Source organism: Eleutherodactylus coqui, chromosome 2 (genome assembly GCF_035609145.1).
Source record: "Eleutherodactylus coqui strain aEleCoq1 chromosome 2, aEleCoq1.hap1, whole genome shotgun sequence".
Lineage (NCBI taxonomy): Eukaryota > Metazoa > Chordata > Amphibia > Anura > Eleutherodactylidae > Eleutherodactylus > Eleutherodactylus coqui.
This window is the reverse complement of record NC_089838.1, coordinates 234,479,175-234,507,031: the sequence shown is the minus strand read 5'-3', so window position 1 is coordinate 234,507,031 and position 27,857 is coordinate 234,479,175. Positions and strand designations below refer to the sequence as shown.

The 27,857-nt window shown below is 43.1% G+C and overlaps 1 protein-coding gene across 1 annotated transcript in view; it reads left to right on the top strand.

Annotated features, from left to right (window-relative positions):
- The first annotated feature begins 329 nt into the window (after nucleotides 1-329).
- SHC4 (SHC adaptor protein 4) overlaps nucleotides 330-27,857 on the top strand; it is an 87,110-nt gene continuing 59,582 nt past the window's right edge. The window contains exons 1-2 of the mRNA XM_066592619.1: nucleotides 330-1,298; nucleotides 25,977-26,047. Of these exons, the coding sequence (XP_066448716.1) occupies nucleotides 759-1,298; nucleotides 25,977-26,047 (611 nt within the window). The 5' untranslated portion in view covers nucleotides 330-758. The remainder of the gene's footprint in view (nucleotides 1,299-25,976; nucleotides 26,048-27,857) is intronic.

Here is a 27,857-nt window from a genome sequence, read left to right as displayed (position 1 = left end):
AATATTAGTTATTCTTGAATATCACAGTGCTGAAATGATGATGCTAGAAAGGGTTAAGTCACACATGCCTATCTATGTATTATCCATCCATCCCAGTCTATCTCATCCACATTGTCAGTACAATCACACACTAGCTATAACTAGTAGCTTAGTGGTTTTCTCCTGTGTGAGTCATCCTGCCATTCTCCTATTGGATGTGAGCTGATCACCCTCAGGATTGTGAGTCAATTCCAGTCATTCCTGGCTTCATTCACAGATTGCTAGCGTGCAAACCCTAAGGAGCATTTCATTCAGTGGAGTTCATTCATGAAAATCTGCAACGCCCCCATCATCCTTTCTTAACTCCAGGATGATGCCAGTGTGACATGACTTATGCATGGGATGAAGGAGGGCTTATCACACAGGATTTATAGACTTTTCTGCTGCCTGACTTTCTATGAAAGAAGCAAGCACTTGTATTGCAGCTACCAGACTTCTACCAATTTCTATACAGATTGACAGCTGAATCGCATGGATATACTATTCATCTTTTGACTGTAGTTAGTTACTGTGTCTTTTTAGACCTCTGGATCTTTAGCTGCATGCACCGTACATCTGTATTGGACTTTCTGAGAATATAATTACTTTGTAGTGTATATTTTGTATACATTTTGCAATATTGTTAAATAATGCTGCAAAAACACAAAACTTCAGATGGATTGCGGACTGATGAGCTGTGATCTCTTGTCTAAAATGCCAGTGAGTGTTATCATCAGGATATGAAAGACCACGGTCAGCACAGTGGACACGTTCTGCATCAGTTCCTTTGTAGATACCCAGTAATGCTTCAAAGGGCCAAGTACAGTCGATTCAGGAATGACTCTGTAACAACTACAGAAGAATGTTCACCGAACTCATCTTTAAATGCCAAAGTTTGTGCCAACTTTTTACCAGTGGAAGACCTCACCTTGGTACCACAGGACAGTACAACTACACTATGCACTTTTATACCCAAAATGCCTCATTTTAAGCTGTCTAGCTCCTCTAGTCTGATGCGACTGAGGCACTTCTCCCTGGGGAGTAAACAAGTGCCTAGATTAAAACTGACAGATAGTCACACTGCTCCAAATAGCCCAACATCTGCAGACAACACTTTTAACAGCTACATGAGCTCTTCTCAAGTAAGGCAGGATGTGGACTTGAATGCAAAACCCCAAGAGGACTGTATACTACCAGAAAGTGAGAAGTCTTCACTTGATCAGAACAGCAGCTACATACAGCATGTGAATATGGGACCAATCATCTCCTATTGTGTAAAAGTAAGTAATCATATTGTTTAAATATCAGCTAGTATGTAAACTCCAGTATGGGCCATGTACCAGAATTATAGGTAACACCATCAACTTTCATAGTTTCCTTAGCAGCAAGTCTGACTAGTCTGCATAAATATGGATGCTGAGATGTATAACTAGTTAAAAGTTTGGTGTAGTTGTAAAAGTTGTGGAAGCTGTAATGTTGGATTTATCTGCTGTCACCCAGCTTTCCCAAAATGTGATTGTAACCAAGTAATCTTGTAATTATGATAGCTTTTAATAGCTAGCAAAAATATATGTTGTTTTTGCATGCTTTCAAACCTCTCAGGATTAGAGATGAGCGAGCATACTCGCTAAGGGCAATTGCTCGAGCGAGCATTGCCCTTAGCGAGTTCCTGCCCGCTCAAGACAAAAGGTTCGGGTGCCAGAGCAGTGAGTAGCGGCAGTCAGCAGGGGGGAGAGAGGGAGAGAGAGATCTCCCCTCCGTTCTTCCCCGCTCTCCCCCGCAGCTCCCTGCCTGCCGCCGGCAGCCAAATCTTTTGTCTCGAGCAGGCAGGTACTCGCTAAGGGCAATGCTCGCTCGAGCAATTGCCCTTAGCGAGTATGCGAGTATGCTCGCTCATCACTACTCAGGATCCTTCCTCAGGCATAACAGTAACAAATGGACACAGAGGGAAAGCAAAACAATTGAAGAGGTTTTGCTTTAAATAGTCCATAATTAAAGTGCCTGGCCATTTATAGCTATGAGCCTCCACATCTGTATAGCAGTATATTGTGATAATAAGAGGTGTGATGCTAAATTCTCACTTGGAAATGTGACTCAGCTTTCCTCTGTGACTAATATTGCTTCATCAGACAGGGCATGAATTGCAGGTAGCTATTTCAGCAGATTAATAATTTCTTTTAATATGGTTGGTGTTAAAAAGTTTCTACCCATCAACACCTTCACACTGAAACCTGAGAATGATGGAAGCAACGGGCAATATCACACTTGGAGTTAAAAATACAGCTTCTGAATTATCCTACAAATCTGTCTGTATACATAAGGTGTGAGTTTTAGGATGTCTTATCACTAATGCCTGCAGAGATATACAGACGTCCTGTAAAGTACTGCGTAATGCGGATCAAACACTGAAGTGGATGCAGCAAGATTATACTGCAAGAATATTTTAGAAAGTATGCAGAAGTGAAGGGGGTGCAGATGTCTGCAAATAGTCCTATGTACCGGAGCATTTGTCATATTGTACATGTTGAAATTCAGTCCCAGACTAGTAAAACTGTTAAAGGTTTATTCAGGGCAAATATTAATGATAACCTATTCTCAGGATAGAAAATAGCTGATTGACTGGGATGCGCCACTCAGGACCCTGACCAATCAGCTGTTTAGGCACCCACTGTCACATGCAAAATACAGGAATTGGAGCAAAAGCTGATGCTTCGCCCCTTGTGCAGTGGCCGGCACTGGTAATGCAGGTGCAGGTCCCATGAAAATCATTGAGGGCTGCGCCTGCAATTACCAGCACCATCACTTCACAGGTGATCTGCTTCCGCTCTGTACCGTTTGTATTTTGCTGGTGATTGTGGGTGTCAGAATAGCTGATCGCTCAGGGTTCTGAGTGGTGAACGCCAGCCAATCAACTATTGGTGGCCTATCTTGAGGATAGGTCATCAATAGTATTTTCCAGGAAATTCTCTTAAATTTACTTACATACAGGCAGCAGTATATTATGGACATAATACATGCATTGATCCCTATGTACACACTGTATCTATGAACATTACTATACGGGAAAAAGTAAGAAAATATATAAAGATGGAATTAGCAATTCTCAAGGTTCATACTGAGGGCCAGGATTTCAATACTGTAAGGGCTGTTTCAGACGACTGCATATCGGACGGGTATTCACGCTGGCCGATTTACAGCGTCTCTGTCTGCAGGGGGAGGAGCCTGGAAGAGTCGGGAGCAGTGCTCTAAGCTCCCGCCCCCTCTCTGCCTTCTCTCCACCCCCTCTCCGCCCCTCTGCACTACTTGCAATGAGAGGAGGCGGGATGGGGGTGTGGCTAAGTTCTCAGGAATTAGCTCCGCCCCCATCCAGCCTCCCCTCATTGAAAATAGAGGGATGGAGAGGGGGTGGAGAGGAGGCAGAGAGGGGGCGGGAGCTCAGTGCACTGCTCCCGGCTCTTCCAGCCTCCTCCCCCTGCAGAGAGAGACGCCGTATATCGGCTGGGCGTGAAAACCCAGCCGATATACGGTCGTCTGAATGCAGCCTCAGTCAAACAGTGAGGACTTCTAGGACTACATTTATTAAGACTGACTATGAATACAAAAAAAATAATCTAGAAAAAGTTTGTTGGAGTGAATGGTGACAAATTTATTAAGAACACACGGTACTGTTGTATCTTGTCTACACCGTAAGTAGGGGTGTAGACATGGGTTGGCCGGGGACAGCAGTAGTAAAGGGCTAGGCTGACACTGCATGTATGCTTCCTGGCGGCTGTTTCACAGATGGCCTCTGCGGCATGCCATGTCAGCTTCTGGCAACCCTGTGTCTTTCCCCCCGCCGACTTCTGCCAACCCTGTTAGTGTCCTAGCGCCGCCAGGGTGGAATCTCCGCTCACCACGTCCCTGTCACATTTGCGGAGGTCTCCCATGGCGTCCTCTGTCCACGCTGAAGCCAGGACCAGGACCAGGACCCCACCATCTCACATGGTCCCATGCCATCTGTGCTGATCTGCCTCCGAACGGTGCTGTTCAGGGCCCTGCTGTTCTGGCTCATCTGCGCTGTTGCCGGCAATGCTGTCGCTCTTGCTGTTCTCCCTGTGGCCGCTGCAGAGGGGGACCGCTGTCACTCTAGCAGCAGTAGCGTCTGCAGCTTCAGGGCTGGCCGTGCTTCTAGCAGCATATGTCTGTGTGTGGCCCGGGAGGATGAGGCAAGACGTCCAGCTCAGGAGGGCAGGTCTGCGACAGCCAATCAGCTTCTGGGGACGTGTCCTTCAACTCAGCACTGCGAAAGCATGACTCCACCCATTATTCTGGTGGAGACAAGACACAACAGTACCAGAACACACATCTCCTAAATTTGGTGCATTTGAGACTGTCCTAAGGTCAGAAAATGAAATCTATGCCTGCCATGAGCGGATGTAGATTTGCGCTAACATTTGTGCCTTTTGGTAAATCAGACCTATATTTATATGGAGTACAGAGCCCCTTTTGAAATGTCATCACTATTTCAGATATTGCATTTCCATATAACACCCCACATGTGTCTCTGATGGTAAAATTAACCACATAATAGCATATTCTTAGAATAGTGCTGTATTGGGGACAGACAACATATTTTATCTTGGTTGAAGACTCATAGCTGCCTATCCATCAAAGCAGTGATGAATTTGAGTTTGTGTTAAAATGCATTTACGCTGATGTGATGAAAATTTTGCTAACATATCATAAAAACTGCTGTACTGTCATAGCACTTTAAAGGCTAGGTACACCATTACAACAGTGTTTTACCATTCTAAATGTGTCTAATATCAAAAAATGAAGAAAAAATAACATTACAGTACTGTAGATCGTGATTAAAATGTCCTATTGTATTGTGTTTATAGATCCTTGGCAGATTAATGTATCTCCATGGTAACAGACTACAAATCATTTCTGTGTAGTCTGATCCTACTGTTACACTTCCTTCATTCTGGCCCTACGTTTTGCTAGCATACATTTCACTACCGGATCAGACGAGACTGGGTTTGTTTGGAGTCTGTTACTATGGAATAATATATGTCTCTGTAAGCACAAAATTATAAAGTTAAGTTAATTTGAGATAAATGAAGATAATAACTGTGGGTGGCAACATCGACTTTAAGGGTGCGGGCAGACGAGCGCATAAACGGCGCGTTTTTGCGACCAAACGTATATACGTGACCATCTGAGGCAATGGTTTCGAATGTATTCGTTCACATGGGCGATTTTACGGCGCGTAAAAACGGCAATTCGAAAAAAACCGGAACATATGCGACCGAAATACGCGCCAACGCATATTCGATCGCCGAAAAGACCGTTTGCAAAGTAGGAACAAACGAAAATACGCTTTCTAGCTCTGGTCGTGATCGGTGAAAAACGATCGCTCGGGCGATTATACGTTGCGCTCGTGCGAACGTAAATACACCTACGCTCGTCTGCCCGCACCCTTAGGGTGCCGGCAGACGAGCGCATAAACGGCGCGTTTTTGCGACCAAACGTATATACGTGACCATCTGAGGCAATGGTTTTGAATATATTCGTTCACATGGGCGATTTTACGGCGCGTAAAAACGGAAATTCGAAAAAAAACGGAACATATGCGACTGAAATACGCGCCAACGCATATTCGATCGCCGAAAAGACCGTTTGCAAAGTAGAAACAAACGAAAATACGCTTTCTAGCTCTGGTCGTGATCGGTGAAAAGCGATCGCTCGGGCGATTATACGTTGCGCTCGTGCGAACGTAAATACGCCTACGCTCGTCTGCCCGCACCCTAAAGCTGTTTGAAATTATGGCACCTATAAGGGGTTAGAACAGCAACCGAATAGTAATTTCTGTGAACCCCCTCTTGAAATGAAGTTCATTAGTACTGGACCCTTTATAGAAAGGATGTGTAAGAGGTAGTAATAAACCTAGAATATCACAGACACTGGTTGGTGGAAACCAGAATGATTTAGCTTCACATAGAGGAACAACACTCTTTCCAGTATTGTGACTTTTTGGGTATGTTCACATGTAGCAGAAATGCTGAGGATCTGCACAAAAATTAGCAGCTTTTTCACTTCATGAACCAAGTCAAAATACACAGCACTTGTGCCGATTTTGATTCCGATTCAGCTGCAAGTCTGCTGCTGATTTCAGCTACAGCTAGTATTTAAGAGGAACAGTTAAAGACACATATCAATGTTCCTCCCTTGACTCAAAGCACCACTCACTGCCTCCCCCCCCAAGTGGGTCAGCTGATGCAGAACAGTGCTTTGTAGCACTTCAAGGAGGAAGGGGGGCAATGAGCAGTGATTAGTACCTTTGATCGCCCCTCTTAAATACTGGCCGTAGCTGAAAGGCTGAAATCAGCTGCAGGTCTGTGGCTGAAATCAGCTGTGAACCTGCAGCTGAAAGCTTGTCAAAATCTGTATCAGTGGTGTGGATTTTGACTTTGTTTTTGATGCGGAAATGCTGTGGATTTTGTTGCAGATCCACAGCATTTCCGCTACATATCACTTCTTTCACATGAGCGCATATCAGCCGGCCATTTCACGACCAGGCAATATGCGCTGTGATCTGATGCTTTGAATTTCCAATGCATCAGATCACATGGGCATATTTGTGAGACGTAAAATCGCCCGGCCGGCCAATATAGTGCTGGGCGTTTTTACGTCAAGGCCAAAACATAGTTCTGGAACTATGTTTGGGCCGGAATACGTCTGTCCGCTGCATGGGCTCCTATGGGAGCCCATGGCAGCGGCCGTATGTGGGAGGGAGCTTAGCAGTGTGGTTGCTAAACTACCTCCCTCTGTTCTCCTCCCCTTCCCCGTGTAGGCTTACCTCTCCTCCCCGCTTTGTCTCTGCAATGGGAAGGTGTGGGGGCGGAACTAAGCGCCGATCTGCCCCGCCTCCTCCCATTGATGGCTATGGACATGGGGTGGGGCATGGGCAGAGCTAAGCGACCGCCTTGTCCCCGCCCCTTGTTCGTAGCCATCAATGGGAGAAGGTGGGGCTGACCGGCACTTTGCTCCACCCCACCCCGCCCCTTCGATTGCACAGACTGAGCTGGGAGGAAGATAGGTAAGCCTGCGATGGGAAGGGAGGGGAAATGGGCGATGGCCTGGTGAGTTCGGCGTCCTCACCAGGCCATATGAACAGGCGCACGAACATTTGATTTGTGCACCCATTTACCAGTTTTTTCGCTCCCAATGTAGTGTATACCGTCTGGCCGTGAAAACAGCCGGCCGATATGCGCTCATGTGAAAGAAGCCTAAGGCTAATTTTACACGGGCAAGCGCGATATCGGGCCATAAAACTCGGTTCAATATCACACTTGGGAACGTGCAATGTCTCCATGGATGGGAGGTGTTTTTGTGTCCAAAAGTTCTCCTATCACTTCAAGGAAGTAGCAAGGATTGGCAAGTTTTTCTCATTGTTTTCAATGGGAAACCTCGCATTGCCCTCGCGAGCACCTCGCATGCCGTGTGATGTTTTTTCAGGCCCCATTCAAAACAATGGGCGACGCGCTCTGAGGGAACACCCAAAGATAGGTTATGCCAAGACCTTCTCCCACACCGCGATGCGGGAAAAAATTGCTCATGTATATGATCCCATTTAAAAGAATGGGATTTATATTTGTGAGAGATTTCTGCATCGTGCAACACAAAAATCTCACATGATTTTCTCGGCCGTGTGAAAGTGGCCTAAAGGAGTTTTTTTAGATAATTTTTTTAAACAGCTGACCATGGTAAAAAATAATAAAAGATCCTATACTTCCCCGGCGCAGACCCGCACAGATCCAGTGGCACATCTCCTGCTGAGACCTGCGCACCACTGAGGACTGCCTTTGGCTGCAGCTGTCTGTGCAGTTACATTTACAAACCGACTGCAGCTTTGTGAACAGACCTGGTAGAGAAAACAGTATATGCTGTGCTGGAGCTGTGGGGGTCCAGGACAGGTGAGCATACACTCTTATTGTTTTTTTAGCATTGCTAGCTGTTAAAAAAATTATCTTGGAAAACCCCTTTAAGCATGTACAAAAGCTTAATAGTTCTAGACACTAGAAGAGTTACACTGCTTGATGGTTTCTTTCACAAGATATAGGCACAGTCTCCTAGGCAGTACAACAGTTGCAGAACACTTGTACAGTCTTTATTGAGGTCTAAAGTCAGATCACCGCTAAGACTGCTGATGGTTCTTGCCAAACCCCTTTTTGCTGCCTGATGTTAATCGATGGGTTTTACCAGCCACTTGAATACAATGCCCCAGCTCCAACAGGGGTGTCTGTAATCGCTATGTCACTCCCTGTTTCCAGAATCATACTGGATATCTTTAATGGTGTGTAGTTAGCTTTGCACATGAACAACACTTGCAATGTTTCTGGAGCATAGTCCCTTTAGCACAATTGCAGCCCGTAGTTTATCATAGCGTTAATGCCTCTTGTAGAGTACTACTTCAATTTACAACACAACAGACAGTTTAGCTAGACAGAACATTTTGCTATTTACACCACTTATCTCTTGGTGCCTCTGCATTGTGATCTACTTTCAGGAGAAGGGTAGCTATGGCATCATAAACATCATAAGGCATCATATGGCATCAACTGCTTCCATCATCTGTAGACACTTCCCTGCCTTCCTCCACTCACGCCACATACTCTCAGTGTGAGTCTCCAGTTGGGGTATGTCTAGGCTGAGGGGTACCAGTCCTAGTAGAAAGCTAAACTGGTTAAAGCTTGGATAAGGCTTCGAACAATACACAACCACTGGCTCTCTTACAACAGTCACTGTGTTACCCCTTAGGGTTTCCAGATCCAAGAATGGACTCTTTTTCTAGTGTACACTGTCTCAATAGCAACTTCAGGTACTGCTCTCTTTCTTAGACTTTAATAACTCTTTTGGACTTTTCCTCTCTCACAGCCCACCAATGTGCTCCTCAATGGCTGTATAGGCTAAAACCTTCGCTCAGTCTTGTAGCAGATCTCGCTGCCATGCATGCACTTACTGCACACATACTCGCTAGAGGCATCAAAAACACTTGGTTATATGGACCCTAGCTAGTGATGTTGAAACACAAGGTCACAGTAGTGTCACAACATCCACTGTCAGACACAGGGCACCTATAATTGTCCCTTCTAAATGACTCCTCCAGGCACATCATTCCTGGTGTCATCAATCAACACAGGAATGATGACACTTTTGCAATGATGACACACAAGTTCCTACTGTATGCCTAAAGGGGTTCCTACACGCTGTTTGTACATGGCAATCACAATACAACACTGTAGTAATCATCATCTCACTCACAATTCAAACACATAGCTAACTTAAATGAATTCAAGTCTCAAGGTTGGGATAAATTACATCCTAGGATACTAAAGGTAGCAGCAGAGATAATTGCTGAACCGCTCGCCATAATCTTTCAAAATTCCTGGAGAACAGGAGAAGTCCCAGAAAATTGGAAAAGGGCTAATGCTGTCCCTATCTTCAAAAAAAGGAAGAGGGTGGATCCAGGAAACTTCAGGCCTGTGAGCCTGACTTCTATACCGGGGAAGATCTTTGAACAAATTATTAAACAACATGTATGCAAGTACTTGGATAAAAATGTAGTAATTAACCAGAGCCAGCATGGGTTTGTAACAAACAAGTCATGCCAGACGAATCTAATTACCTTCTATGACAGAATCACCGACTGGGTTGATCAGGGAAATGCAGTGGATATAGTATATCTTGACTTTAGTAAAGCATTTGACTAAGTATCTCATACTATACTTATTGAAAAAATGACTAAATATGAGATTAAAGGGGTTGTCCCGCGCCGAAACGTTTTTTGTTTTTTTTTCAACCCCCCCCCCCCCCCGTTCGGCGCGAGACAACCCCGATGCAGGGACTTAAAAAAAATCCGCACAGCGCTTACCTGAATCCCCGCGCTCCGGTGACTGCTTACTTACCGGTTGAAGATGGCCGCCGGGATCTTCTCCCTCGGTGGACCGCAGGGCTTCTGTGCGGTCCATTGCCGATTCCAGCCTCCTGATTGGCTGGAATCGGCACGTGACGGGGCGGAGCTACACGGAGCCGGCATCCTGCACGAGCGGCCCCATTGAGAAACGAAGAAGACCCGGACTGCGCAAGCGCGTCTAATTTGGCCATTAGACGCCGAAAATTAGACGGGCTCCATGGAAACGAGGACGCTAGCAACGGAGCAGGTAAGTGAAAAACTTCTTATAACTTCTGTATGGCTCATAATTAATGCACAATGTACATTACAAAGTGCATTAATATGGCCATACAGAAGTGTATAGACCCACTTGCTGCCGCGGGACAACCCCTTTAACAAGGCAACTGCTAGGTGGATTTAAAACTGTCTGAGTGATTGTACTTAAAGAGTGGTCATAAATGGCTGCACATCCAAGTGGTAGACTGTATCAAGTGGGGTACCACAAGGCTCTGTCCTAGACCCAGTGTTGTTCAACATTTTTATAAGTGATCTGGAGGAGGAAATTGAGGGGAAACTGATCAAATTTGCAGACGATGCAAAGCTAGGAGGGATAGCTAACACTAGGGAAGAGAGAGAGTATTCAAAAAGATCTAGAGAAGCTGGAACATGGGCGGCGACTAACAGAATGGCATTAAACAAAGAGAAATGCAAAGTCCTACATCTGGACAAGAAAAATTAAAGAAAAACAAACAGAATGGGAGGAATTGGACTAAGCAAAAGCACATGTGAAAAACACTTTGGTATACTAATAGATCATAGAGTGAACATGAGTCAACAATATGATGTAGCAGCCAAAAAGGCGAACACAAATCTGGGATGTATTAAGAAAAGCATAGAGTCTAGATCACATTATTATCCTCCTCTACTCTTCCTTAGTCAGACCTCATCTGGAATACTGTGTCCAGTTCTGGTAACCCCACTTTAAAAAAGACATTGACAAACTGGAGCAAGTTCAGAGAAGAGTTAACAGGATGTTGAGCGGTCTGCAAATCATGTCCTATGAGGCATGGTTAAAGGATCTGGGAATGTTTAGCTTGCAAAAAAGAAGGCTGAGAGGAGACTTAATAGCTGTCTACAAATATCTGAAGGGCTGTCACACTGCAGAGGGATCATCCCTATTCTCATTTGCACAAGAAATGACTAGAAGCAATGGGATGAAATTGAAAGGGAGGAGACACAGATTAGATATTAGAAAAAGCTTTCTGACAGTGAGGGTGATCAATGAGTGGAGCAGGTTACCACGGGAGGTGGAGAGTTCTCCTTCAATGGAAATGTTCAAACAAAGGCTGGACAAATATCTGTCTGGGATGATTTAGTGAATCCTGCACTGAGCAGGGGGTTGGACCCGATGACCCTGGAGGTCCCTTCCAACTCTACCATTCCATGATTCACATTGACATACAGTATGCTACAATGCAAAACACCATAAATTTTAACTTTGCAAGGGGACAGTATGTCACTTGCCGTTTATTTCTTTTCTAGACAGACAGACATTGCTTCAGACAGAAAGCACATTTCAGTTAACTCAAGCTCCCCCTGAAGGTACGTTTAAGAAGGACTGAGGAAGCGCCATTGAACAATCTCAGACTGAGGCCACTCTCACACATGCTGTTGGCAAAGCCCAGCAATTTTGATTTTGTTTTTGGTATTGGACAACAGAAAATGTGTAAGTAAAGGGGCAGTTTTTTAACATTTTAATGCAAATATCGAAAATCAATTTTTAAGGGAACAATTTAGTTCCGCAGTTACTGTAAGAGACCTATAAATTAGAAATCCCCATAAATCACCCCATTTTTTATCCCCCATGTTTCCCTATGGAGCTTCCTTTTTATCGCATCGCAACGCAACAAACTTGCATTGCGATGCAATGTGATTTTAACATTAGAAAGTCCTATTGACTTTCACAAAAAATCGCGGGAAAATCGCACGATAAAAATGCGTGAGAAAATCGCGAGTGGCAGCAATGATTTTGTGAGAAAAAGCAGCGCCGACGCTCAAAAATCGCGAGAATAAATATACAATTTTGCCGCAATTTTCTCACAACAAAATCTCGATCGTCCGCGTGAAACTAGCCTAAGACAGATTTACCATATGTGTGCTGTATGTTAGTATCACTTTGAAAGCATCCTTTTATTTACTTTGGACAACAGAAAGTGTGTAAGTAAAGGGGCAGTTTTTATCATTTTAATGCAAATATCCAAAATCTAAATTAATAAACGGAATGGAAGGATTAGAATACCCAGAAAGGCTATCAAAATTGGGATTATTCACCCTAGAAAAAAGACGTCTAAGGGGCGAACAAATAACCTTGTGTAAATACATGAGGGGACAATACAAGGTTCTCTCCCATGGTCTGTTTATATCCAGGACTGCGACGATAACAAGAGCGCATCCTCTGCATCTAGAAGAAAGCAGGGTTTCATCACCAACATAGAAGGGGTTCTTTACTGTAAGAGCAGTGAGAATGTGGAACTCTCTGCCTGAGGACGTGGTGATGGCAAAATTTGATAGAAGAGTTTAAGAGGGGACTAGATGTCTTTTTAGACCACTATGATATTACAGGATATAGACATTAAATAGCCAAAAGGGTTGTTGATCTGGGCATCTTCTGACAGCCAGATTCGGAGTCAGGAAAGAACTTTTCTCTGAAGAGTGTTGATCCAGGGACTATTCTGACTACCATTAATTTTTTAAGGGAACAATTTAGTTCTGAAGTTACTTTAAGAGACCTATAAATTAAAAATCCCCATAAATCATCCCATTTAACAACCTGCACCGCTCAAAGTTTCCAAATGCATTTGCAAGTTTAGTTAACTCTCTGAGTGTTTCACAGGAACTAAAGTAAAGCGGAAGATAAATTTGAAAATTTCATTTTTCCTTGCAGATTTTTGATTTTAATAGTTATTTTCCTGTAACACAACAGAAGTTATCAGATAAACAAAACTCAATACTTATTACCCTAAATGTGCAGATTTTATAGATATCCCACATGTGACCGTAGTGTGCAACATGACTCAAACACAAGCCTCAGGGCTTATTCACACTAACACATTTGTGCTGCATATTATGTGTGCAAAATGTATGTGATTAGAACCCATTTATTTTGATGGGTTTGTTCACATGAGTGTATTTTGCGCCTACATTTCGTTTGCACAAAAAATACACAACATGTTCTCTTTTCGTGCGTATTGCACATGAAAATAGCACACATTAACCCTTTCCAATCCAATTTTGGATTTAGGGTTTCCTAGAAAACTTCCTCTTTTTGCTGTTATACAACGGTGCCATCTGCTGGCTAAGGCCAGTGTGTGTGCACACCAGAGAGGCACTGACAGTGAAGCGGCTGGCAACAGATGGTAAGAATACCCTGTCGGACATCTTCTGACATTGGAGCTGTACAAGCTTCAATCGGAATGTAGAAAGACAGTAGATTGGAAAGGGTTAAACCAATTAACTAATTAAGCTTAATAGAGATCAGTAGGCGTGCGTACGCACAACCTGGAGCTTTGAGACTGATGCATGGCCATCCTTCAAGGCTGACATTGCAGGCATGGGGAAGCTGGTAAGTATAAGATATACTACCCGGGTTCCTGGGAACCTGCGGCATGAGTACCATAACTTAAATTATGGTGCTCGTAGCAGGTGACAGGTTCCCTTTAACTTTCAGGTTGTCCTCTGAACACGATCAATCCATCGATCAACTTCATCGCCCTCACTTTATGATTCTAGTCCTACTAAACTGAATCTGCTGTAGATTTTGCCATAGATTCTTTATTTCCCTCTCATTTCTAGACTGCATTATTCAGACCAACAGTATGTCTAAGTGAATTAGTCAACGGATTTAACACAGGACGAACTGCTGCATATTACAGTGTGGAGGAAGCATGAGTCACTAAGACACTGTATGGATACCAGATCTTCCTGGCACTTATCTTTACCATTAAATAAAAAACAGACCGACCTTGTCGGAAGTTGAATTATCATGAGTGACTCATGCGTGGTTCAATCTCATCAGTGATTCAGATATTTTCTTTCCTAGCTCTGTCTAGTGTAGCCGTGTACTTGTCCATTTCATTATGAAATTAATCAGAAAATACATGGCTGCTGTGTTCTAGTAACGTAACGCACATGGCGTGTACAGACTAGCGCAATAGTCAGTGCTACAATATTTGTGCTCTGAGTGAGGAAGTGGTAAGAAATGGGCTCCATAAATATTTGTCATTGCAGTAAAAGTAGAACACCTGCAAAGTTATACACAATTATAAAATAAAATGCAGTGTAAGGGCTCACTCACAGGGGCGTTGTGTATGCGTTTTGAGCATGTAAATACGCAGTGAGTATTGCGTATTTATCCACGATGCAGGAAGGTGAAAGAGATTTCTTTTCTTCCTTCTTGCGTAAATACGCATGTATCATGCATATTCACTGTCTTTTTAATGCCTCCAAAGACTTGCATGGGCTATTTTGGTCCGTGATACAAAAGATGCAGGTCTGAAAGCTTCAATGGAAGTCTATGGTGATTCAGTGATGCGTATTACACCCGTGTGTGTATGAGCCCTAAGGATGCTTTTACATATGTTTTTCAGAGTGGAAACATTCTGCCCCCAAATTTTGGTGCGGTTTTGCAGCAGAATCATTGCGGATTTGCAATGGTGAAATCACTACTGCAAATCTGCACCTTTAGATGTAAGTTCATACTAAAATCCAAATGTTAGATGTGGGTGCTTCCATGCAGAAAAAGCTGATGCATGTGAGAGCACCCTAAGGCCGTATTCAGATGGTTGAGTGTGAGTTGCATCCAGGATTTCATCTGGGAAAACTCGCATCGGACAGTACATGGATACATGTCCATATGTTGTCTGATCCCCGAGGGCAGTGAACACTGCATATACGCGATTCTGGTCCGTGTAAAAAAAAAAACCAGCTCACCTAATTCACTTTAATGGGTCCTAGTAGTATCCGTGAAATACACACACAGCACTAGGACAGAAAAGCCTTAAGGCTCTGTTCACACTAGTATCATCATGACTTCCATTTACAATAAAGAGACCTATGACAATCTGTTTCATATGGATATTTACGAATGTTTGGTTCTGATCATGACTCAGTTTCCCAATGTCATGTTTGTTGGACTTACACTTTTATATCACTGAACTGCATACATAGCCGTTGTCATTTACAGCCAGGAGCAATTTCAAATTAAAGCAAGGTCTTCTCCTGCCACTGATCTGTCCAAGCATTATAGATTTTTCTAGCGACTCTGCTCGCATTACATGGCCAAAATATGTGAGCCTGAGTCCGGTCATCTTCCCTTCCCAATGATATATATATATCGAGACTTATACGATTCAGGACTTCTCTGTGTGTTACTTTTGCTGTCCATAGTATACACAGCAGCTTTCGCCAAACGCATCAATCCTCCTATCAGCTTTTTGCGCAGTCCAGCCTTCACATCCATACGTGGCTATGAGGAAAGCGGTGGTTTGCACTATCCTGCGTTTAGTTGCTATGCCGATATCCCTACTTCACCCTAATGCTATCCTACATCTTATCTCTGGCATAGATTCTCCAGCCTGGTCAATTTTTGAGCCAAGGATGATGAAGTCTTACATGCATGCTACGGCCTCATTGTTGATTTTTTATTTAAATTTGGCCATTTTTTGCAATTGTCATAATCTTAGTTTTCTTTAAATTCTGGTAGAGGCCCATTTTTTCCCTTACAGTTTTAATCTTACATATCAGCGGCTTCAGACCTGCTTTATCTAACTACTATAGTACATTATCGCATGCGAGAATACAGCATAACTCCTGCATGTAAATGTGCCCTTATTACAAGTCCGGGACATCTAGTAAAGGGAAAGATTTTACAGGTCAGCTGGTTCATTGAACAACTGAAGCATGACAAAATGATTTATCATCAATGATACATGGATTATAGCACTTCGCTTGACAAATCCAAATTGTAAATCTAGCAATAATGTAGCTACTGAAACCTTATCATTCTTGGTACTTTTGGGTAATCTCAAGGCTGATTTGGGCTTGAATGACTGATTCTTGGAAAAACAAGGTTACTCCTTAGGTCCATTTAGGCTGGGCTAACATGGGTCGGATTCCGCATGCAGATTTCCACAGTAGAAGGCCTGCGATCATTTGGGGAAAGTAATAGCAAGTGATCATGGAAGATTGTGGATGCAAGAGTTTTTCCACGCGGATGTGCGCTGTGCACAGCGTATCGTCCGCGCGGAAAAATGATCTCTGTCTCTCCCCTCCATTCCAGCTTTTTCTTTGAAGTTGCAAAAGTTTCCGCCGCTCACACACAATGTTAAATGTTGATTTCAATGGGGGCCGTCAATGTGGAATCTGGGCTAAAATAGAGCATGGCACAAATTTTCTTCTGCTTGTGAAATACGCAATTTGTACCCACAAGTGTGAATGAAAAATCGAAAATACGCGCCTTTCAATGCCCGTGTTTTACCACGGATATTTTGCGTAGACAGTGATTGCGGGTTCCGACATGAAAATCTATTCATGTGAGAACCTTCCTCTTACACTGGATGAATGGAAGCACAGCAGCTAGGGATCATTCTGGCCAGCTGCCTCCATTCACAGTAAACATAAGTCACTCAAACACTGCACGGCTCCTGTTTACACAGACCAATAGTTGACTTTTAGTTCTGCTGAAAACTAAGGGACTGCACCAAGTGAACGATTTCTCACTGAGTACCATGTCGGTGGCCGTATGTATAGAGCCTCACCCTGATCCAGCCTAGAACTTACCTCCTCATAGAACCTGAACAGATTAGTTTGACATGATCAATCCCTCATAAGTATTTCTCATAAATCCTTGCTGATGCTATGAACTTATTTTTTATTATTTTTATTGAGGGACTCCAGGATAACATCTATTAAAAAAACCTTAAAATATTTTACCCACAATAGATGTTAGACTTGCCGGCCTGTAGTTTCTGGGTTCACTTTTTGACCTCTTTTTGAATAATAGCACCACATTTACTATGTGCCAGTCCTGTGAAACTGAGCCCCATCATTATAGAATTTTTAAATATTAGAAGTATTACTTAATGGAGAAATTGAAGAAAAGCTGTAGAGAACTGCATTGGTGGTAATAAGGGTAAAACAGATTATAGTTATGAAGAAAACATATTACTACAGGTTACGACATATATGAGAAAGCAATCTATAGCACAGGTGTCCAACTCAAATACATAGTGACTAGTGAGCCAAAATTAAAAACCTGGACAAATTCGCGGGCCAACCTTGATATTTATTTAAAAAATTGTACAATTGAGAAAGTTCTTCCTTTTCATCAGATAGAGTGATGAACCTTTAATTTTGGAACAGGCTAACAATAATTCCTTCAATGAAAATTCAACCATTCAAGTCCATGCTTTGGAGTAGCAGGGAGAAGTGCATTAAAAAACATTAATTCAAGCTCAGTTTGCTACACTCTGATCTACTCTGCTGCACACTAGTCAAAGCCAGATACCTGGCATCTCTTCCTGGATGCTAGTTCATTAATGGTTGGGGTTAGGCTCTCAGCTGAGAAAATCCTCAGGATTGAGTGAAGGTGTTCATCTGAGACGACTCCTGTGTGATGTTTATCTTCATCAAGGACAATAGTTGATCACACAGATATTTGCTCCCGAACATAGACCACATTTGAGCAGCTTGGGTACAGAGCTGGGGCATTGCGTCGGGCATCTAACATGGAAACTCTGCAGCGCCCATAGTGTCATGCTTTGGGTTCATCATGTCACTACACTGAAGTTCAATCAGCTCCATTAGGAAGTTAGTTGGTGCGCTTTTCACGTCAACTGCAAACAGATTACTATGTAGTTGAAACCTACATTTCTGGGCATCAAAGTTAGCAAATTGCCGGTTAAACTTGGTGCTGAGTATGCTGGGTTTTTCAGCAAACTGTGCACTTGAGAACACAGCAGTAGAGAACTGCGTTTTTATGGTTTGGTAGCAAGGAAAATGGCCCAGGTTTTCTTGCAGCACCCGAGTCTCCCATAGGCACAATGTTGTTTTTAAAAGCTCCAACTGCGGCGTACATTTCTGTGATAAAGCGCCCCAACCCCTGAAGATGCCGGATCAGCATATAGAGATGGCTCGTGAAGTCACAGAGAAATGCCAGCTCAGACAGAAACTCTTCATTCCAGAGCTCTGCTGTGTCTTTCCCTTTGCGTTCTAGAAACTGAAATAATTTCCTCACGCAGCTCGAAACATCTACTCAGTACTTTTTCTCTGCTTAACCATCTCACCTCTGTGTGATATGGCACTTCTGCGTATTCCAAACACTCCTCCAGAAAAGATTTGGACTGGTGGTGAGTCAAACCATGTTTAGCTCTTATGAAGTTAACTACTCGTGTTATGGTGCTCATAACATGTTCCATACTATATTCAGGGCTTTGCCACCCAACCATTCCTGATGCATTGATTAACAGTTAGCTCATCTGCACAGTTCTCTTCCCCCATCTTCTCCCGAATCCCGGCCACCAATCCACTCTCTTAATCGCACATCACGGGCGCACCATCTGTTGTTAGACTCACAAGTTTATCCCAAGGTAGCCTCATTTGAGTTACACATTTGGAAAACTCTTCAAGATTTATTTTGCCGTGGTTCTGCCATGTATTAACTTTTATCCCAAAAGTTCCTCTGCAATGCATAGATTTGAGTCCACTTCACAGATGCAGACTGACAACTGGGCAGCATCACGTGTCGCTGCTCTCATCCACAGCAAGGGAGAATGCAATTAAATCTTTTCCACCAGCTATTTATGTAGATTTATAGCAAGATCACACGCATGATCAGCTACTGCGTTTCACATTTAAAATTCCTTGTCTTGTATCTGAGCACACAACGTTGCAAACTTTGATCATCCACTTTTTTTTTTTAAACATTGAATTTTTATTAGCATTTTCAAGATATACAGCATTGAGATTAACATGCATTAGATTTGTTAATAGTACTAGATCATTGCATATAACATCTTTTATGGGGAGGAAAAGTAGGGAGGGGAGGAAAAGTAGGGAGGGGGGGAGGGGGAAAGGATAGGGACAATGGGAAAGTTTATAACCTTAAACTTCAAAGGTATCTTGAACATTTACAATTGGGTTTGAGCGATCATCCACTTTTTGACAAACTCTTCCTCATTAAAGAGCCGGGATGGTTTTGCCATCTCTGCTGCCACAATAAAACTAGCCTTTACAGCAGTCTCACCTTGTGATATGGGTTTTGTGAACATAGCCTGTTGTGAAACCAAACTTCTTTTCATCTCTTCTACTTTGTGGTGCTTTTGCTCCATGTCCCGGTCCCTGTACTTGTCATGGTGTTTCGTTTCACAATGTCTTCTTATGTTATATTCTTTGGTTACAGCTACATTGGCTCCGCACACAACACAAACAGGTTTGTCCTTTATAATTGTGAACAGATATTCTGTTTCCCACTTTTCTAGAAAGTGTCTGTTTTACACCTTTGGTTTGGCCATTTTTGGGAGGGGTGGCCTTATGTGACTGGTAGTATGAGTGACAGAAGCAGTAATGAATCTCATCAGAGAAGGGGGCGCTTGTGGATACTGATTGTCGTGCCAACGCACCAGCAGAGCATTTGGGGATTTGTAGTATTAGGCCTCCTCCCGCAAGTACAGTACGATCTGTCACAGGCCAAATATAACTACACCGTGGGCCAGAGTTTGATACTCTTGATCTATAGCTTGCTAATAGACTAATAGAACAGTTGATCATGGTTTGAAATTCTCTGGATCTCCACTGATGCAAGATTCTAAAAAGTTAATGGGAAGATAAAGGTGGAATTCTCCATATATCATATAGGGTATCATCAGTTTAAGGTACTGGATGAGATATTGAGGCTAGACCTCATGCACACAGCAATGCTGCGCACAGATCCTTTATGGAGGTACACCAAGTCTCTGTGGCTCCTTACTGCAAAGTTGTAGACAGTCCATAAGCTGTCATATGGTGCCTTTGTTTGCCATCATATTGTGGAGATATTTATATTATACCTTAGAAGTAGCACATTTGATAGAACATTCCACAATGAATTCATTTTCCATATGAATCCAACAAAATAAACATTTTGTATGGCCTCATTCACAGAGCAGAATTTGACTCTGCACCCAAATCCACACAATTGTCAAAATACTACCGACCACCTGTTCGTGAGTAACATGCTCCGCCCCTGATCACATGACAGTGACATCATGAAAGGTCCTAAAACATAAAAAAACGCAGAGCCTGACATCAGCCGTGTGCTTACAGGACCTGTGATGATGTAACAGTCATGTGATTAGTCACCTGGGATCTGTGTCCATAACTGAGTAAGTTACATGCTCCGCCCCTGATCACATGACGGTGGCATCATCACAGGGCCTTCATCCCTGTGTAGATTACGGGCAGACTACATCCCCCACGGCCTCTTCAGTTGCTATGGAATACTAACAACCACCTGTGTGTAAGTCAGTGACTGTCATGGGATCAGTCACCTGGGCTTTGAGTTCCGCCCCTGATCACATGACGGTGATGTCATCACAGGTCCTTCACTTTATTAAAAACCTGCAGAGCCGAACAGCTGCTGTGTGCTTACAGGACCCGTGATGATGTCATCATCATGTAATCAGGGGCAGAGCATGTAATTACCTTTGTGGGGGTAATCAGTGCGTGCAGGACTCTGCTGTGCTGGTTGCGATCCCTTTTGTATGGGATGAAGAATGTATGTAGTAGATCTATATATGATGTACATGTACCAGAGCTGTGTGCATGTGACGTGCATATACCAGAGCTGTGTGTGTGTTTGTGTATGTAGCACAGCTGTGTGTGACGTGCATGTAGCAGAGCTGTGTGGTGCATTGCGCCACCAGAAACACTGGGGATACAATTCACGTGTAGATCCTCATGAATATCCGCAACAGAACTCTTGAGGTTCAACCTTGGATTTCTGCCAAGGATTAAGGGCCAGGTCCATGTTGTAAAAAATCTGACATGGATCTGACCTAATATCGTGTGAATCAGACCTGTTCCCTTTTATGAATACAAAGGCGTGCATGGGATCAGTTGGCCACCATAGAAGTCTGTGGGCACACTATTATGGCTTCATACAACTCGGACATTTTACAGACGTGCAATAGTCTGGTGTATGTCCCCTTAAGATGGTATCAGTTTTCTTCTTTTACAATGTATTTAGGAGACAAAGCGAACAAAGCATAAAAAGCAGCACTGCAAACTGCGCATTGGACTGAAATCTAAGTGCCTAAAAGAAAAATCAATTTGAAAAGTGTTTTTGTGTATATTCATCAGTCTATTCCTTAGAGAAACCCCGTGAGATGTGGGAGGGTTTTCTATGTCCCGAATTACCATTTTATTAAACATTTTTTATATTGGTCTCAAGCCCTTCAATTACTTGAGAATTAAAAGGATCTGTATTTCAATTCCAGGCACAACGCTCCATCTGTAAATAAAAGATAACATCGGCCTGTATTCTCCTCTGAGTAATTCCGATATTGATTTTCTCTTCTTAGTTTAGAGTAGCTTCCCACGCACAAGCCACAGAGGCAAGTGAACACTTACTCATCATCATATGATCTCAGCGCATGACTCACCTACTCCACTGAATATTTCATTTTATCAATGACAGGGGAGAGGTGCTGGCTGAGAGCATCCTTGCATGCAACATAGCCAGAATACATAATGAAGATCTGTGCAGGACTTGCAGAATCTCTGGTTGAGCAGTGCAGGCAATCTGTGTAACTACAAATCCCAGCAAAGCTGAATCCAGCCCGCTGCCTCATTTTATGTGGCCCACCGGCCGTGGATCAAACATAACAGTAATTCTACTGCAGCTGCTGTCCGGGGGCAACATTGCAGTCTGTGACCTCTTCCCCCCCAATGTCTATGTGTGCCGTCCTGTACTCTGTGCATACGCCACGGTGAGCGATCAGCAGTCACAGACTCAGCAGTGGCTGCCACTGCTGGACCAGAGCTGCAGGCTGGGTGATCGGAAGGCCTGTAGGGATGCTGCCCGGGCAGAGGCCAATAGGGAGGTTGCTGTTACTATTGGGACTTCCATGTGGAACACTATTACTACTAGTGCCTCTATAGGGATCACTATTACTACTGGGGCCACTATGGGGGTCACTGTTAGTACTGTGGTCACTATGGGGGTTACTATTAGGGCTCATTCACATGGGCATAAGTGCATTTTCGTCATACAAATAAGCGGTGTATTTGTGTGACTGAAATGCACTTACATCCACATTTTTTGGGTACTCCAGCGTGCTTTTATGCGTGCAAATACACTATGCATTTGCGTATGCAAAAAAGAATGCAGACTAGCCCATTGAAATGATGCGCAAATATCCACTGAATACGCGGGTTTCCTGTGTATTCACTGTGTATTTCCATCTGCCCATTCGCTTAATGGCCTATTGCGGTACGTAATATGCACCAAAATAGGTCATGCCGTGTATTTTTCGCGTTATCGCACGTCGTGTGAAAAAAAAACGCTCAAGTAAACAAACCCATTGCAATCAATGGGGTCTATTCACTTCGTATTATGTGCGCAAAAGTTGCACACCTAATATGCTGCACAAATACACTCATGCGAACAAGCCCTTACTAGACAATTACTATCGGCCCTTTGAAGGCAGCCATAAGGCTCATGTGGCCCTGAGTGAAAATGAGTTTGACAGCCTTGCTGTAAGCTATTAGACATGTTCTCATAAAACCTGTATATACTTTGTATATACAGTACTGTGCAAACATTTTAGGCAGGTGTGGAAAAATGTTGCAATGTAAGAATGTTTTTAAAAATTGACATTTTAATAGTTTAATTTTGTCAATTAACAAAATGCAAAGTGAATGAACAAAAGAGAAATCTAAATCACATCAATATTTAGTGTGACCACTAGAGATGAGCGAGTATACTCGCTAAGGCACATTACTCAAGCGAGTAGTGCCTTAGCCGAGTATCTCCCCGCTCGTCTCTAAGGCCTCCCTCACACAGGGCGTTTGCAAAACGCTGCCTTTTCAGCTGTGTTTTCAGCTGCCTTTTCAGCTGAGCTTTCAGCCGCCTTTTCAGCCCAGCTGAAGAGGCTGCCCATTCATTTCAATGGGAGACTCAGCTGAAAACGCCCAAGAATAGAACATGCAGCGCTTTTTAAAACCCAGCGTTTTTCAAAGCAGCGTTTTCAGCCCTGTGTGAGCAGCCCCATTGAAATGAATGGGAGCCTTGTACAGCGTTTAGCACAGGGCTGAAAACGCTGCTGAAAACGCCCTGTGTGAGGGAGGCCTAAAGATTCGGGGGCCGGCGGGGGGGCGGGGAGCGGCAGGGGAGAGCATGGAGGAACGGAGGGGAGATCTCTCTCTCCCTCTCTCCCCCCGCTCCCCCTGCTCACCGCCACAACTCACGTGTCACCCGTGCCGGCAGCCAAATCTTTAGAGACAAGCGGGGAGATACTCGGCTAAGGCACTACTCGCTCGAGTAATGTGCCTTAGCGAGTATACTCTCTCATCTCTAGTGACCACCCTTTGCCTTTAAAACAGCATCAATTCTTCAAGGTACTCTTGCATACAGTTTTTGAAGAAACTTAGCAGGGAAGTTGTTCCAAACATCTTGAAGAACAAACCACAGATCTTCCATAAATGTAGTCTTCTGTTTCTTCATGTAATCCCAGACAGACTTGATCATGTTGAGATCAGGACTCTGTGAATACCATATGCAGGACTCTTTGTTCTTTTTTAGATAGAAGATAGTTCTTCATGACATTGTCTGTATGCTTGGTGTTATCTTGCTGCAGAATACATTTGGAGCCTATCAGACGCCTCCCTGATGATATTGCATGATGGATAACTATCTGCCTGTATTTCTCGGCATTAATCCTGACCAAATCCTCAACCCCATTTGCTAAAATGCAGCCCCAAATGTGCAGGGAAGCTCCACCAAGCTTCACTGTTGCCTGCAGACTATCTGGGTACTACTGGTTTCTGACAGTTCTGAGCTGATGGCATTTTAGGATTTTGAAGGGAAGTAAGCATGATGTGTCTTTCATCTGCTGCATTAAGTTTTCTTGGCCGACAACCACATCTATGGTCCTCAATATTGCCTGTTTTTTTGTGCTTTTTCAAAAGATCTTGAACAACACATCTTGAAATCCCAGTCTGCTTTGAAATCTTTGCTTGGGAGAGACCTTGCTGATGCAGTTTACCTACCTTATGTCTTGTTGTCATTCTCAGTCTTGCCATGGTGTATGACCTGTGCCATGAAACTATCTTCCACAACCTCACCTTTGTAGCAGATTTTTGCTTTTCCTCACACATTTGTAAGCCTCCTACACAGTTGTTTCTGTTTCAGTTAATGTCTGTATTTCAACCTACATATGAAAATGATGATCATTATCACCTGTTTGGTACAATTGATTACTCATACACCTGACTATAAGCCTACAAACCCCCTGAATTTGTTCAAGTGTACCTAGAAGAATTGATGCTGTGTTAAAGGCAAAAGGTGGGCACACCAAATAATGATTTGATTTAGATTTCTCTTTTTTTCATGCACTTTGCATTTTGTTAATTGACAAACGTGAACTATTAACACTTCTATCTTCAAAAGCATTTTTACTTTACAGCATTTTTTTCACTTCACACCTTCCTAAAACTTTTACACAGTATTGCATATAAGAATTGAACTCAGAATCAATATTGCATTGTGTTACTCTACTACACATACTTGACTACATTAAGTCTTCTGTTTATATGAGTAGTGTTGCTGCAAAATACAAATAAGTATATGGGTGTATTCACAGGAGCGATTAACCCCTTAGTGACAGAACTTTTTTGCTTTTTTCCATTTTCGTTTTTTCCTCCTCACTTTTAAAAAATCTTAGCTCCATATAATGTACTGAAAAACTTTTAAGAAATTCTAAGTGGAGAGAAATGGAAAAAAAACTACATTCCACCATCTTTCGATGAGTCCTGTTTCTACGGCACACAAACTGCAACAAAAATGACCTGATAACTTTATTCTATTTTGTGTCCATTTTCTGCACACAATAACTTTTTTATTTTTCTGTCGACATAGTTATGTTAGGGCTCATTTTGTGCAATACATCCTATCGTTTCCGTAGGTACCATTGTTGTATACAATTGACTTTTTGATCGCTTTTTATTAAATTTTTTCTCAGAGATAGGGTGACCAAAAAACTGCATTTCTGGCATTCTTTATTTTTTTTTCGGACCACGTTCGCCGTGCGGGATCAATAATGCATTACTTTGATAGAATGGACTTTTACGGACGCAGCGATACCAAACACGTCACGCCTCTCCTAATTGAAAATAGTGCAGGGGGGTGGAGAGGAGGCAGAGAGGGGGTGGGAGCTCAGTGCACTGCTCCTGGCTCTTCCAGCCTCCTCCCTCTGCAGAGAGAGACGCCGTATATCGGCTGGGCGTGAAAACCCAGCCGATATACAGTTGTCTGAATGCACCCTAAGGGCGCCCACCCACTGGCGTTTTTTTTCCCTGCGAAATTCGCAGCATTTTCTTCTCTGCAGGGGTCTATGGGACTTGTAATGTTAAAATCGCGATCGCGCAAAATCGCGATTTCGCGGTAAATTGCGATTTTGCGCGATCGCGATTTTAATATTACAAGTCCCATAGACCACTGCAGAGAAAAAAAAACCTGCGAATTTCGCAGGGAAAAAAAACGCCAGTGGGTGGGCGCCCTAAGGCTGGTGAAAAAATCCCTTTTAAAGTAAAGCTGAGTGGGAGTAAAGATATTTGCTTAAACAAATGGCTACAGTTAAACACTTGCTAATTTTTTTGCATTCATAAAAATGTATTGCCCAATTACTCAATGCACTTGAAAATGTATGAATCCTGTTAGAATGACATAAATGACTGTAGATTCAAATACTCTGTCTTTGTTTTGCAGTACATGGGTTGTATTGAAGTGTTGCAGTCCATGAGGTCCCTTGATTTTGGCACAAGAACACAAGTCACAAGGTAAAATGGATTCTTAGCAATTAAAACTTATCACTAGTGATTACTTCATCATTGTCACATACTCATTCTCTCTTAGTAAACAAAGATGGTAATATTGCCATAGTTTTCTTATTATTCTATTTTCCATTGGTTTCTGATGCTGGAAGAATACAAATCCTACCCTTCTTTCCTTCTCCCCCGAAAAGTGGTGTATACCTATGGGTACCTGTACACCAGGTATCACAAAAGACATACTGATTTCATAAACAGCCCGACCACTCAGAACAAAGCACATACAAAACAGCCCTATGGTGCATAAAACAAACACGAAGACTAGCTCAATATATTTATAATAGAGATGTCTACAAGGTGAATAAACATGGCAGATGTACAAAGCAAATAAGCAATATATGATTGAATCTATGCACCCCTGTGTAAATGGCATCCATGAAGAACCCCATTGCAAAAAATACTACTAGTATAATCCCAATATACCCAGAGCCACAGATTGGAGATTACTGCTTTAAACCACTGTCTCATGGGAGTTGATTGCAACTTTCTTTGTACCACATTACAGAGGAATGAACTGAATACAATTCATAAGAGATTTGGGTGGTTTCACATCTGCGTCGGGGGAATAGGAAAGGGGAATCTCCGTGGCTGAACAGCTCTGTCTTAGGTCGGAACCAAACAGCGCCGAACAGACCCCATTGACCATAATGAGTTACATTCATTTTCCGTCCACCTAGCTGCCCAACTTTTAGCTGAAAAAAAAGCGCTGCATGCTGTGATTTTTCTAACTGAAGGTTCCAATGCAGGTGTAAAACCACCCCTAGTTACTGATTAAGGGCTAATGCCCATGGCTAGATAGATTTTCACCGCGTTGTACGCGGTGGAAATCCACAGCATTGCCCTACAGCTATTAGGTTCTATTGAAACTAATAGCTCAATGTCCACGCTGCGGAATTCCACCGCGAAATTCTGCAGCATGAAATAAACCACGGCATGCTCTAAATGCCGCAGGAATATGCATGGCTGGCTTTCATTGTAGTCAATGAAAGCCACCTGTCATGCTATACTTCTGCTGTAGCACAGTGGAAGTATCGCGTGAATACGCGGCCCCGCCCACTGCCGGCCACGTCATCTGACACCGCCGCCGCGTCATGTGCTGTACTGCGGATGCGCACTGGCCCTCCATGCAGGATACGTATGGAGGATCCGGAGTGGTAAGTATGGCAGTTTTAGGGGGGGCGCCGTGGCAGACTCCGCTGCAATATTCCGCTGGCGGAGCCCTAAAGCTAAACTTTTACTCCTTTAACTAAAATGAAACAAATTCCAAAATAGAAAACAAATAAAGTTAAATAAAAATAAAAGTTTGCCTGCCTACAATGTATGCACCCTCAAAGAAATCACAAGTATGCATATCAATAGAAACTAAAGAGAAAGCAGGTTCAATCTCACCCAGCTCCCGAGGCTGTGTAGTATCACCTAGGAATATTATCCAGCTGAAGCCTTCTAAATGCTGAAATGAACAGTCTTGCCCTACTAGACCCTAATCATTGAGCCCTTGCAGGACAAAAGATGATATAGGTAACCAATGCACCCATCTTAGATCTGCTTTCAGCTGTTATGCTTTTAAGGGGTAAGAGTGAGCATTATCCACCTTCTGTTAATTCCAGATCAGAATCTGTTTACACAGATGGGTTAAACACATAGGGATCGATAGGGGTATATTTAGGATATACAAAGTAAATATCAACCAATATGGCTGCACATTCTCTTATGGCCATTGTAACAAAACACAAAACTATCATTTCTCTATAAGTTAAAT